The following is a 14,573-nucleotide window of genomic DNA, read 5'->3' as shown; positions in this document are numbered from 1 at the left end:
CAAATCTAGACATCCAGCCCCTGCCACCACACATGGCATCACCGGTCAAGATACACAGCATTTAGGAGACAGAGGCAAGAGGATGGCTTTGAGTTCAAGGCTAAATGGCTTAATTCCATGCCAGTCTGAGACCCAGAGTAAGACCCTATGAGACCCTGTCTTAAATGTGGAAGAAAAAGAAAAAAGGTTGGGCATGCCTTGGCCCCCGGTAAAGGTGTTTGTTTCCAAACCTGGCAACCGTTTTGAGTCTCTGGGACCCACGGGTAGGAGGCAAGAACTGATTTTGATAACTTGTCTTTTACCTCTACTTCCCTGGCACACAAGTTTAAAAATTAATTAGTTAAGAGAATAAATTAATAAATACTATAAATTATAAGTAAATAAGTCATTTCTAAGGTCAGATGTGGTGGTTCATGTCGTTGGTCCTAATACTTGGGCGTTAGAGGCCTGCAAGACTTAGGTCAGGGCATCCTGATCTACATCCAGAGAGAATTCTAGGGCAGCCAGGGCAATAGAGTAAGACCATGTCTCAAAACAGAAGCCCAGCAACAAATCCAGTACAGAGTTCTAGTGCCTGGCATGCTGGTGTTCCAGCGTTCAGGAGTTCAAAACCAGCCTGGACCACATAGTGAATCGCTGTCTCCAAACCCAAGGTTAGCCATGTAGATGAATGGTAGAGCTTTGCCTAGAGGCAGAAGGCCCGGGGGTCTGGCCCTGCCCTGGTGATGGCTGTTGTCACCATTGGCCCAGCACACCCGTCCACGTCCCATGTCTGGATGACTGACCCTGCTGCTGCACACAGAGCTTCTCCTTCTAGAACCATCTCTTTCCATCACTGTCCTCTCATAAAATTTGCTAAGACGTTATATTTTACTCTTCCTCTGCCACTACCTTGTTAGTTTCTAAAGGTTGTAGGAATTATGTCCTTCGTCCATTACACATATTGTCATGTGTGCACATATGTCACTTACATCATCATATGTGTATAGTAGACGTAATAAACATGGGATAAATGAGCGCCGTCTCCACACTTTGGTCCTTTGGACTCCTAAGAGGAAACATAATGCCGTTCATGTTTGTAATCTTGTTTTTCCTGAGATTCAAAGGCTGTGCTAGTTTATGTACCCAGACCTTTCTGTGAAGATGTACCATGTGGATGGTGTAGTGCCTGCCTTTCATAATCTGAGAAGGTTAAGTCCACTGGCTATTAAATGCAAGGATGGTGTTCAGATGCTCTGATTGCTCTACTAGAGGGCCTGTTCCCAGCACCAACATGGCAGCTCACAACTGGCTGTAACTCCAGTCCCAGGGGATCCAGCACCCTCTTCTAGCCTCTGAGGGCACCAGGCATGCATGTGGTGCACATACGTACATACATGCAGTCAAAATGTCTTCTTCATGGGATGGCTGTAGAGACTAGCTGGGATACTGGCATACCTATAAAAATGATTTTCTTCACTAAAAAATAAAAAATAAGAAGTCAGTGGTGTGTATGCAGCTGGCATCCCAGCACTCAGGATGCTGAGGCAGGGGGACCACAGCTCTGGGCCAACCCCAGCAATGCATCAAGATCCTGCCTCAGAGGAGGGCAATATTTAGGTCCAGATGGTACAAATCTTCCCGAATCAGCTCCGGAATGTTGGGGTATGTGTGCCCACATTTATGGATCGGCCATTGGCAGAACGAATTGTTGGCTTCTGTCTATTTTCCATTCCTTTCAGCATAGCCTTTGGAGGGAAAGCAAAAAGTAAAATGTCAGTTAGCACAGAATTATTTTACTTTTTAAATTATTTTTATTCATAATTTTGGGGATGAAAAATGCAAATAGAAAATACGTGAGACAGTTCAGCAGGGGGAAAAACCCTGGACTTGGCTTCTGTACCTTCACTAACCACATGCTAGCTGTGCTGTCCTGGACAGCAGGCCTTTCTGGCCTCAGTTTTGCCATAGGACTTTGGAAACATTCCCACTTAGAAATATTTTTAATATCTGCCACGTGTCAGATATTTTGCACCTGAATTAAAATGGCTGCCATGTCTTCTTTATGGGATGGCTGTAGAGGCCAGATGGGATACTGGGAAAGCCAGTAAACTTTCTAGCTTCCTGATTTTGTTTTTTATTCTCATGTGACATCTCAGTCTTAATCCGCAGACAGCAAATACCCCCTACTAAAAAAGATACATTGATTTTATTTGTAGCAAAGTTTGAAACAGAGAAGTATTTGGCCTCACCCCACTTCACAGTAAAGCCCCCCAGCCACACTATTTTTTTGCATAAATATTCAGTTAACACAATTTCTTTGTTGGTAGGTATTGGGAATCGTGTAATAAATTTATCCCCAAACTTATGGTTCTACAAGCCTTTATTGCCTCAGTTCCTGTGGCTCGGGCTTCCTGGTTCAGCAGCCATCTTTGGCTGAGCTTTGGCCTGCGGTTGTAGGTAAGCTGGCAGCTAAGGACTCTGACCTCACTATAAGATGAACTGGAGAGGAGCTTCTAAAATCTCACTTCTGTGCTTGCTGGCCAGCCCCTGTGTGCCCTTTCCCAGGGGTATCTGTCTGTCTGTGTGTGCTTGGCCTGATTATGTCTTCCCAGATCTCAGGTGGGGAAGCTCTCCCCTCCCCCGGTCCTCTAAGAATGTGGCTGCACTTGGAGACACGCCTTTAAAGACGTGATTCAATTAAAATGAAACTGTCCCTCTGGGGCCTCATCCCTTCTGACCCCCTAGAAGAGGACACCCCAGGCACAAGTGTTCCCTGAGGAAAGACCGTGTGGAGACACACAGTAGAGAAGCCAAACCTACCAGCACCCCCAGAGCCGTGAGAAAAGTGAGATGGTGTTACCTACTTCGTCCCGGTGTGTACTTTGTATGGTAGCCCTAACGGACTAGTAGAGTGCTCCTGGGTCAGTGGGGTGGCGAGAAAACCCCTAGGGGAGATGCTCCAGACTGCTCAGAACTTCATCTTGGATGCCCCATCCTGTAACTCACTGTATTGTCTGTCTGAGAAGTGAGCCATTAAGTCCCATCCACACTGGACATGAATACCACAGACCATCTTGCAGGCTGCCAATCAACAGTGGTTTTGTTTTCGTGTGTGTGCTACTTAACAAATAAAGAACATTAAAGAGATGGCCAGTCTGGAGGCGATTTTACATGGCAGATCTATTTAGCTGTGGGTACCCTCATAGCTGTAGGTTAATTACAGACTGCAGAACCGTTCTGTGAAACCAAGATTGTGGTGAAGAGATAAGACCGTGGCTTGTAGGATAAGGTTCTCTGAGGGTAGAGAAGAGCACTTACGAGGTAGGATGAAGATAAACAATACCATGTACCTCAGTCCAAGGGTCACATGGTGATCCTCAATTCTGCGTGCGTGCGTGCGCACGCGTGCGTGCGTGCGTGCGTGCTGGCTCGGGTGAGGGAGAGATACAGGGGAAGCGGTACTGTTGACTAGAAGAGCTTGGCAAACCCTTGCAGAACATCCTCTGTGGAGAGTGAGAAGACAGTGCACAGACAGTGGAGCCGCACAGGACTCCAGCTTTAAGAGCTCACGTCCTCACGAGTTAGGGAACTGCCCTGACTGTACTCAGGTCGGTGACCGTAGAGGGGCGTAAATGAGAGGAAGTTAGAGACGTGCCTGCAGTGCACCATAATCCTCAGCAGAATGAGGCTGTTTGACACAGCCAGTGAAGAGCAATAAAAATGACTAAGGGGCTGGATGGATTAGCTTGGGTGATAAACATGAACTAGCAGACACATCCCGGAGCCTTTGTGAATTTACAGGAAGAGGTTTGCAGGGGAAGGGTTGGCGATTGTTGAAGCCCAGCTTTAGTTCGAGGATCTGGAGCCCATTTGCCTGGTGATAGCAAGCTCGCATCTGATGCCCCAGCAAAGACACTAGTTCCCATTGGCTGTGTAGCCTCTAATGACCTCTGATGCCCCAGCAAAGACACAGGTTCCCATTGGCTCTAGCCTCTAATATTAATAGCATTGTCAGTGTGGCTGCTCATGCTGGTCTAAGCGTCAGCGTCCATGTGACAGAGCTGTCACTGTTCCCAATGGAGGTCCCACAACCTTAAGGGACACAGATATGGGGTGCGGGCATCCTCCCTTTGGCTTTCAGAGTGTCCTGAGAAACAGCACCTCCCTTGTTGCACTGGCCATGGCCTTTCCTGGGTGGGCCTTGGCTGTCAGGGAGCGAGAGACTATTTCCTGTTCGCTCTTGGTTGCAGGATGACAGAGTGGCAGACAGATCTTAGGGCTCATTTTACTTTTCCTTACAAAGATCTGTAGAACCAAAGACATCTTGAGGTTTGCATCAACCGAAGGAGAGTGCTCTTAACCTAGATGTTTCTGTGGTAACACTTTCTGAGATGTATTGCTAAGGGAAAAATGGAAGAAGAGCCGAAAGCAAAGCACAGTCATGCTCCTGTCTGTGTGTCGGCTGTCATGATAGAGGCACGTGAGCAGCCACTGGTCAGGACCAGACAGCTGCCTGGTCTGGAAGCCCCAGAGCAGAGGGCGGGAGAGACACTTGAACTTTGAATCTCTCTCTTTTTTTTAAAAAAAAAAAAAATCACATTTATTTATTTTGTGTGTACACATGCACGCACGCATGCATCTCTGTGCAGTTTGTGGGAGTCAGTTTTCTCTTCCTATTATAGAAAATCCAAGGATAAAGCTCAGGTCACCAGGCTGGTGGCAAACTCTTTTACCCACTGAGGACCCCTGCTTTAGTTTAATTTGGGTTTGGTTGTTTGGTTTGAGCCATACATGGCTCGGTTTTAAATACTTTCTTTTTTTTTTTTAAAGAAAAGGTCTGGAGGCCAGCGATATGACTCATGGGTAAGATCACTTGCTGTGAAAAGCACAAGGCCTGCTTTTGAACCCACAGCAGGTGCCGTAACCAAATCAGGCTTGACTGCACATGCCTGTAACCCCACTGTTGGGTAAGCAGAGACAGGCAGAACCCGCACCAGCAAGCTCCGGGTTCAGTGAGAGACCTGCCCCCTGAAGGTGAGCAGTGATAGCAGACGGTGCCTGCTTCCCACTTCTGATATGCACGTGTGCATCCGTGGGAATACACCTTCACACATACACGACACTCCCCATACACACACGCACACACAAAACGGAAAAACCCTGAGCGAATGAAGTTCAAGTTACCATCATAGCCTTTGAACCCAGATTATTCTCGTGAATTAAGTTCATGTTGTTGAACATGAATTCAGAGGCTATGACAGTAACATGACTTTAAAATTTGTGCACCCAAATTTTATTTTTAAATATTTTATTTTGCTATGTATTTGAGTATTTTGCTTGTATATGTGTATGCACACCACACACATGCCTGGTGCCACAGGCACGTAGAAGTGGGCATCCAATCCCCTAGAACTGGGGTTATGATGACTGTGAAATGCAGCCTAAGTGCTGGAAACCAAACCTGGGTCCTCTGTGGGAGCAACAAGTTCTCTTAACCTTATACCATCTTTCCAGCCCCGAAATAATTTTAGGAAATTAAATTGGTAGTCTAGCGAAGGTTGGAATAGCCGTTTCCTGAGGGGATGCTCTGGCAGTTCCTCCTCCAGCTCTTTCTCTCTGTGGTCTCCTTTGTCTTTATTAGTTTATGCTTCTCCTGAATTTTGGCTTTTGCCTTCACTCGGACAATCCTGGTGTCTGGATCTCCACTGGTGGTATCTAGAAGACATTTTGTCGGAAGCAGCTGGACCTGGCTCCGAATACCATGAAACGAGTTTGGTTCATGCTGCTGGCAAGTTCTTATACTGTCTGTATTAGTTGCCCTTCTTGTTGCTGCCACACATTACCTGACCAAAGCAGGGTGAGGGACGGGGATTTGTTTTGGCTCAAGGTTGGTAGGGCACAGTCCTTCATGGTGGGGAAGATGTGATGGAGCTCATGCCATCAGGAGCATGGCTGGAGACTCCTCACATCCCTGTGGACCAGAAGCAGGGTCAGCTTATAAAATACAAGGCCCACCTGCCCTTTACCCATGACCTACTTCCTCAGCAAGGCTCCACTTGCTAACGGTTCCAGACCCTCCTGTAACAGCACCACGAACTAGGGACCACATGTCCAAACGGGAGCCCGTGGGGGACATTTCACATCCAGATCACCTGTCTCCATTCCTCTCTGCCTCCTGCGCTCTCTCCCACCTTCATCCTTTTTGATTCCTGCCACGACTTCGTTGACCTCGCTATCTCTTACTTTCTGTGGCTTCATCTGTGTGGAAACATCATGGGATGCGGGGAGTGAGCAGGTCCAGCCTTACTCTTGACAGTCGAGGGGCCAAGTCCAGGAGTTGGGCTCTTCCTACTGAAGTAGAAGCATCACTCAAGACAATAGTGGAGGGCCTGGCTTACATGGCGAGGTCACCTCTTGAAGGAGTTGCTGTGGTCAAGGCGATGTGGACTTGAGCCAAGTGTGGGCCACTTGCCAGCCTTTGTGGTCCAGGGAGTATGGAACTATTTTCAATCTGGCCAGAATTGTTGACATCTAGTTGACATCAAGGGAGAGGGGTGGGACACTTTCCCAAGGGGGCTAAAACCATAAGCAAATGAGAGGCGCCATGGACCAGACAAAACAGTCAAGTCCCCTGCATTCTACTCTGACGTCTATACAAATGCAGGCTTTGAGTACGATAAAGGAGCAATAAGCATTTTGTGTCATGCCTGACACCAGATATGTTTGCCTGTGTTCAGCACACAGCAACATCAAGCACATTCATGTTGTGAAGCTGGCACCACCATCCATGTGCAGACTTCATCTCGCAATGCTGCCGCTCTGTACCTGTCAAATGACTGCACTGAGCCAGCCGTCCTCCTTCCCTTCCCTATGGGTTTTACTACTTGATGCCTCAAGTTAGTGGGAATGTACGTTATTTGACCTTTTGTGACTGGCTTATTTCACTTAGTGTAATGTTCTTAGGATTCACCTGGGTTGTAACGTGCATCTGAGTTTCCTTCCTGTTTAAAGCTGAATAATACTATATTTGTGCCACATTTTGTCTGTCTATTCAGCCAGCAGTAGGCCCTTGGGTTACTTGCTGTCACCATTGAGCTATGTGTTATACGAGGAGCCATACGGTTAACTTCGATCCTGTGTTTGTTTCTTCTGTAGATATACAGAGGAATAGAATTACTGGATCGCATGGTAATTCTATTTCTAAGGTTTTTGAGGACCTGTTCATACAGTTGTCCTTAGAGACTCTATCATTTTACATTCCCACCACCAGTACCCAAGAATACTGTTTCTCCCACCTGTAGTGACACATGTCTCCTGGGGGCCCTTTGTCCGTACTGCTGGATTTCATTGCGGCATTTTCATATGTACACATAATGTATTTTGATCATATCCAGTCCCCTTTAGTTCTTACACCATCTTGTGTTCCCAAGATGGAACTAGTGTTCCCAAGATTTCAACTAGTGTACCCTCTACTTTCATGTCCTTTTTTTTGCGGGGGGGAGCAGTGAGTTTAATTAAGGTGGCTTACGGGAGTGTGAGTGGGGGGTTGCTTCCAGACCCCCTCCGATGACTGTGGCTTCCCTTACAGTGCTTTAGAATTCAACTGTGTTAACTGAGCTGTGACATGCTCCATTGGCAGCATCAGCCTTTTGACCCATGAGACAGGCGTGGCCTGGGGCACTGTTCAGCATCACCCTTACAGGGATTAAAGCTATGGGTGAATAACCTCCCAAGGAAAGAGCGTGATGAAGACCAGCTCAGAGCCCCGGGCTAAGAAAGCCCTGAGGAGGCCCAGCAGCTGGCCCCTGTAGACATCCGGGTATTTTAGACCCCAGAAACGCATGGCATGGGGGAGACTGTTGGGCTTAGATGCTGAGACAGGTGCCTTTTTTTAATTGTCTGGGAATAGATTTTTGTTTAGATTCTTTCCTTGTGACTCATGCTCCATAGAACCCTTCTGAACATTTAGAACACTGTCATGCAGTAACCTCTGACGTTTGTCCAGTTCCTTCCGCATTGCAGAGGAGGAACGTAAGCACGGGGACTGTGGTTTGTCTACGTTTATGTGTGCGCAGCTCAGCTGCTCGGGGTGATGGCCTGGGGTTGCTGGAGGCCAAGTCTTCGGAGATACTCGCATCACGAGTCCTGCCCCACTGATGCCTGGGAACTTAGCCTCCTCAGCGCGTACCGTCTCCCTCAGCAGCTTTGGAATAGAATACGCCGTCCCTCTCGGCTTCCTCTAAACTATTAAAGAATTCAATGATTCCCTCATGGGAACAGTGGTTTGTTTTTGATTTTGTATTCTGGTTTGGTTGGTTGTTTTCTTCTTGTTGTTGTTTGAGACAGTTTCACTATGTAGTTAAGGCTCACCTTGAACTCGCTTTATAGCCCAGGCTGATATAGAGCTCAGGGTGATCCTGGCACCTTAGCCTCCCAAGTCCTGGGATTACAGGCATGGGTCACCATGCCTGAGTTCACAGCAGGGACTTTTAAACTATGAGCCATGACCTAGCAGTAATGGATCACTGAATCAATTAGTGGGTCACATCTAGGTTCATGAGAACCAGGCAGTAGCATCATGGTGGTTATTTGAATTCAGTTGTGGTATAAATCAGCCACCAACACAATGTTGGAGCTTTTGTTTGCTTTATCAGGGAGAGATGGCCTAACAGTTGGTAGTGCACTCAGGGTCACACCTATCAACAGCCACCCCCCCCCCAACCCCAGTGGAAGAAAATGTAATAGAGAGAAAGAAAAGTACCAGGGACCATGTATAACAAAGTACTGAGGCTTCTGTTGAAGTCATGGCATGTGTGTTCCATTTTTGTAACTGTACACCTCAGTCCTCAAGCAGTTTGAAGGACACCCAGGTCGCTACATTTGCCCAGGTCTCTACATTTACTCAGGTCTCTATGTTTGCCCAGATCTGTACGTTTGCCCAGGTCTCTACGTTTGCCCAGGTCTCTACATTTCCTTCCGACCTTCCTTGGGCAGCTGAGGCCCTGCTTTTCTGATTCAGGCACAGGGCTGTGCCCAGGCCCTCTATAACCCAACAGTGCTATGTCTACTACAGGAGGATGGAGCTGGGTTTTTACAGACTGGAAGTCACTGTCTAGAGTAGACAGAATCCCTGCTGATGGGGTCTGTCTGTCGTTTTGGAATCAAAGCTGTATAAACTCCATTCTTGAAGCCCACTAAAGATTTACTACCATAAACTGAAAACATGTTAAGAATCATTAAAGCCCAAAGTTGAGTCATAAATAGCCAAATGGGATAATGGGCTCACTTTTCAAGTGGGTCAGTGGATAAAGACGCTTCTCACCAAGCTCGATGACCTGAGTTCAGTCACCAGGTCCCACAGGATAGAAGGAGGCAGCTGCCCCCCTCAGTCTGACCTCTGACCTCCACATGGCTGTGACATATAAATATTTCCAGGAGTAAACATGAGAAGAAGTTGTAGTCATATTAAAGGCCATGGGTCTGTTTACCTCTCCATCTTCAGGACGGCCTGGAAGGGGACCAGAAGTTTCTCGTAAAGTAATTATTCTTACAGTGACTATTTTACAATTTTTTAAGACAGGGTTTCATTGTTCAGCCCTGTCTGGCCTGTACCTCAGAGATCCACCCGCCTCTGCCTCCCAACTGCTGAAATTAAAGGCGTGTACTGCCACACCCAGCTACAAATCTAAATTTGTATATACGGACAGAAATAATCGGATCTACTTAGGTAGACTGTGCTTCAAAACAGGCACAATAGTCACAGCATGGAATTAGAACCCAAGAAGTTTAATTTAGATCAGCTGTGCAATTTTTAAATTTTCATAAAAGGGTAGCTATTAAATATACTCATGCCCAAAATAAAAACAAAAAATAAGAGGCTGTTGCACATGTAAAGTGGCCTTCCCTCTGAATATCACTGTCTACGTGCAGGGACAGGGAGAAGTGTTCCACTGGGCCACATTGGAAAGTCGCCTAGAGACACCTGTTCCTGTCCCATGATGTTATTTTACCAGTACATTTCTCTGGTACTGTCCTATTAAGAAAATGAATCACAGTAAGAAAACTATAATTAGAGGTTAGTAAGAAGCAAATATGTTTTTAAAAAGTGTATGTTTTCCTAGACTAAGAGTTAGCCTGGTGCAGTGGTGCACATCTGTAATAGTAACACTTAGAGGGGGTTGAAACAGGGTCAAGAGTTCAAGACCAGCCTGGGCAGACTTTGTCTCAAAATAAAAAGGCTTATTGTATAACAACGATAACAATTCCTTTAAATAGATTTATACTAAAAATCATTTACTTATTCGCAAATAGAACATCTCGGAACTAACGTTGGTGTTGACAGCATGGCTTAGACCAAGTACCTTCATTGTTCATTCACAACTAAAAGGGGTTCTGGGAGGTTTGGTGTGAGAGCCAGCTCACTGCTGTACTGGTCGGCTTAGCTCTGGCGACCATGTCCCACGGCTGCCTTCACCTTACCCCAGCTGACTTAGCTTTGAAGACCATGCCCCACAGCTGCCTTCTTGTTACCCCCAGCTGACTTAACTTTGATGACCATGCCCCACGGCTGCCTTCTCGTTACCCCTGGCTGACTTAGCTCAAGAAAACCCTTGCAGCTGTGTCCGCCAGGCAGGGTTTCACGAAACAGATCCGACACTCTTGTGCCCGTGTTGTTCATTCCACCACGCTGGAACAGTGCCCGGGAAGGTGAGGGGCAGAGCGTGGCTCTCGTTCCAGCTGCCCCTATCTGCTAATGTCACTCAGGATATAAATAAATGGATTAATTCACTTCCCTTTTCATCAGACTAGATGATGCCAGAAGAGACTAGCAAGGCCTCTTTGACCATTTGGAAAGGCCTTAGGGACTATCCTAAGAGAGAAAGGTCTTTGCATTTAGATAATTAAAAACAAACAACCCCAGCACCTCATAAAATAGGCATGGTGGTGTGTGCCTATAATCTCATCTTTGGGGAGGTCCAGGCAGGAAGGTCAAAACTGTAAGGTCATTCCTCTGCTTGGCTATATAACAAGTTCTAGCCAGCCTGGGATACATATGGCAGTGCTCAGCCTGGTGTAAACCATGGCATAAAACACAGCCTCTGCACTTCCAAGAGAATAGCAGGGGCGCTAGACGTGGTGGGTCATACCAGAAGTCCCAGCCGTCTGTGAGGGCATCCAGGCGGAGGCCAGAAACAAAAGCAGTTGGGATCGATTTCCATGGCCCTCCAGCCCTGCCTGCCATCCAGGCGCTGTGCCTCCTGGAGAGCAAGAACCAGAGCCTGTTCCCGCCTTCGCAGTGCTGTCAGGGGAGTCCTCCTGGTGCTCCCAGGACCGGTCATTCTGTGTGGTCATAGACACAGCCGGGCGCAAACAGAAAAGCGGGCTGAAGGAAAGCTGGGTCTGTGGACATCTGCTCGCTGCAGACCGGTATAATGCAGTTTCCAGGGGCACTCAGGGGTAGTTGAGGGGCAGCTCCAAATGTGCTTTGTGATTATGCTGCTTGTTGCTTAGGAACCAACATGGTAAGATGTCATACATGTGCCAACAAGCACCAAGTCCTCACGTATGAGCTGTGTCATCCCAGATACATGGGTTAGCAAAATACAAGAAAGGGAGAGAAGGTTGAGGCCAGGACGTCAAACAAAAGCAGAAGAGGATGAGAGCGGCAGCCTAACACGTGACGTCAAAGGACAGCTCGCCAGGGTTGGCTCTCTCCTTCCACCACATGGATGCCAGTGAGCCGACCCAGGTTGTCAGGCTTGGCCAGAAGCACCTTTACTCACTGAGCCATCTTGCTGACCCTAGAGGAATCCTCTTTAACCCAAGGCTCAGGTAAAACTCTACAAAATGACAGGTCACCATTTAAAATAATAGAATGGATCAGTAACCAGCACTGTGAGCAGAATCCGGGAAGGCAGCAGATGCTAGATCTGCAGGGACCAAGACCCTGAAATCACCGAGTGATGCAAAATGAATGTCTTCATGGCCGGAGAAATTAGAGGGAGAGGAAAAATGAGTAAAAACACATGTTCCAAAGAACCAAATGTCACGTTCAGATTTGAAAAGATGATGGAATTTAACAATCAGTGGGTCAAGTTGGGCGGTGGTGGCGCATGCCTTAAATCCCAGCACTTGGGAGGCAGAGGCAGGCAGATCTCTGTGAGTTCGAGGCCAACCTGGTCTACAAGAGCTAGTTCCAGGACAGGCTTCAAAGCTACAGAAAACCACACTGTCTTGAAAAAAACAAAAAAAAAAATCAATGGGTGGCAGATTAGAGCCAGCTGATAGGGACTTAATGAACTCAGAGGTGTGTTTAGAATGCAGAACCAAAGAAGGAAAGAGAGAGATGAAAAGTCAGTTGAGAAGGCCCAATGGATGTATAAGTGGGATTCTGGAAAGAAAACACGGGAAAGGACTGATGTCTGAGAAGGTAAGGACTGAAGGTGCCTCAGAACTGAGGGAAGGTGCACATGCTGTGGACTTCAGAGAGAGCAGGGTCCCTGTCTCCGAAAGCAAGAGAGCCGAGGAGGAAGCCAGCTGGCAGTAACCTTTGACCTTTACCATATGCACCTCTACACACACACACACACATACAGGAAAACAAACACTTGAGAAGAATGAGTCCCAGCATCCTCCCTTGCCCTGGGAATTGAGCAAGCGATGGGAAGACAGCCATGAAGGACTTTCTGCTGACCATTTCGTTCATTTATTCACGCGTTCATTCTTACAGCGCCGGGGCTCAACCTCGGGCTCCCACCGCTCATGCCGGGTGGCTTACAACCGTCTATAACGCCAGCTCCAGGGGTTTTCTCATGGCTCTGGGCGTATAGTCAGAGCTCCCCGCCCCCACAAACATAATTAATAATAGATCTTTGAAAAAGAAATGACTATTTATTAACCCAATTTTAAATTAAAAGCAATCAAGGAAAGGCTAGAATTCAGAGCGTTGCAACCGAGGAAGGACTTTGGCTGGCTGGTTACCTGATGCATGCTTGTCCCCGAAGCCCAGTGTATGTACGGGGGTGAGATGGGATGGGGGTGAGCACAAGGCAGGGCATTAGCTGACAACCTGACACTCAGGATTCAGATCAAGGTCAAAGCTGACTCTGAGCTCTGGCAGGGCGAATGCTTTTAGTATCCTCTGTTTAGTAACATGAGGGTGTTTGTTTTGAATGGAGTTTTATTCTACTGTTACCTAGGCTGTCTTTGAACTCTTGGGCTGAGGTAATCCTCCTGCCTCAGATTCCTGTGTAACAGGAACTACCAAAAGGTGTCCCTCGGCATAGTGAGGAGGAATGTAGATGCTTTCATACTCGTGGGCATGGCAGCTTCATTGTGGTTTCAGCTCTCCAGAGACCACAGCAGCAGAACGGCTTGAAGCTAGGAGTGCAGAGTCAGCCTGGGCTGCACAGCAGGAGTAATAGGTAAACGAGAATAAATGTTTTTGCCCAAGAAAAAAGGCAGAGACACCCAGGATGCAGCAGCACCAGAACACAGATCTTTCAGGATTCTTAGAGGAGAGGATTAGAGGGTTGTGTGCTCCAGAGTGAGCTTCCTTTGCTAGAGACCCTGGTGTGTTAGGAACTGTCCTTCACTGAGCGCTTGACATTCTCTCTTCCAGATCCCACTCACACTGACCGATGAACGGAGACTGGGGAAGAAGAACCTGTTGCGCACTCCTGGGAGCGGACGGGGGCTACGCCTCCATGGTGCTGCCAGGGGTCCATAGTATTTTTTTGCTGCCTCAGAGTCCCCAAGGCCTTCAAGCAGAAGTGGCAGTAGATGGTTGCCATCAGCCCAACCAGACGTTTACCAGGGCAACAGGGAAGCAGATCCCCTCGGTTTGGTGGAACTTGGCAGTGGGGACTCTGGCCTGATGCATAGCGTCCCCTTCAGAGCACGAGTGTGCCTCCCCTGCCCTCCCCTCCCCACCCCGCTAGGCCCTCTCTGTCCCTCCTGCTGCTACTCCCAGATGATATAAAAGAGACTCTTTGGCTATTTGCATCTGGCTTTTGCTTCTTTTCCAGATTGAAGTATTTAGTTTATTTTATTTTGTACGAGCTTCAGATCCCAACACCATCCACCAAACTTGATCTTCCCTTGGGGTAGGGGAGCCAACAGCACCGGTTCCCCAGAGTGGGGAAGCAAGCAGGCGACTGCCATGGGACGGGCGCCTTTTGGAATTACTGACTTCTAAGATTAATAAAGTAATTCAATTTTTCTTTCCTTTTTTTTTCCATTCACTAATTTCCCAACAATCAATATTCACAGTCATGGCTAAAATGGAACCAACATTTGATTTTGTTTCATATTTCACTGTTAGACAGTTTTTCAGTTATCGTTTTAGAATGGGAGCTATGAAGAAACTTAGCAGATGGGAGCACCAGGCTGGTTCCCACATGGAGCTGGTGTGTGCCACCACTCCCGGTGTGTCCCCGAGCAGGTTTATTCACTGTGGCCTTGCACCCAGCCTCTCCGTGCAGCTCCTCCGGGTGACTGCAGCACACATAGGTCTTCCCTTCAATGTCTGCTGAGAGTCGGACTTTCAAGAAAACCCCATAGACAGTGTTGAAATCCAAACAGAAAAATGA

At 47.5% G+C, this 14,573-nt stretch overlaps 1 protein-coding gene across 12 annotated transcripts in view; it reads left to right on the top strand.

The window, feature by feature from the left end:
• Ttll5 (tubulin tyrosine ligase like 5) overlaps positions 1–14,208 on the top strand; it is a 248,565-nt gene extending 234,357 nt beyond the window's left edge. For all 12 annotated transcript variants that reach the window (XM_087911615.1, XM_087911620.1, XM_087911618.1 and 9 more), the window contains one exon: positions 13,604–14,208. Coding sequence is in view for 2 of the 12 variants with exons in the window: in XM_087911619.1 (XP_087767745.1) it covers positions 13,604–13,626 (23 nt within the window). In the remaining 10 variants the exon portion in view is untranslated. The remainder of the gene's footprint in view (positions 1–13,603) is intronic.
• Positions 14,209–14,573: the final 365 nt, after the last annotated feature.

This window comes from Myodes glareolus, chromosome 11 (assembly GCF_982192425.1).
Source record: "Myodes glareolus chromosome 11, mMyoGla1.1, whole genome shotgun sequence".
NCBI lineage: Eukaryota > Metazoa > Chordata > Mammalia > Rodentia > Cricetidae > Myodes > Myodes glareolus.
The sequence above is the reverse complement of the archived record's forward strand: the minus strand, read 5'-3'. Positions and strand labels throughout refer to the sequence as shown.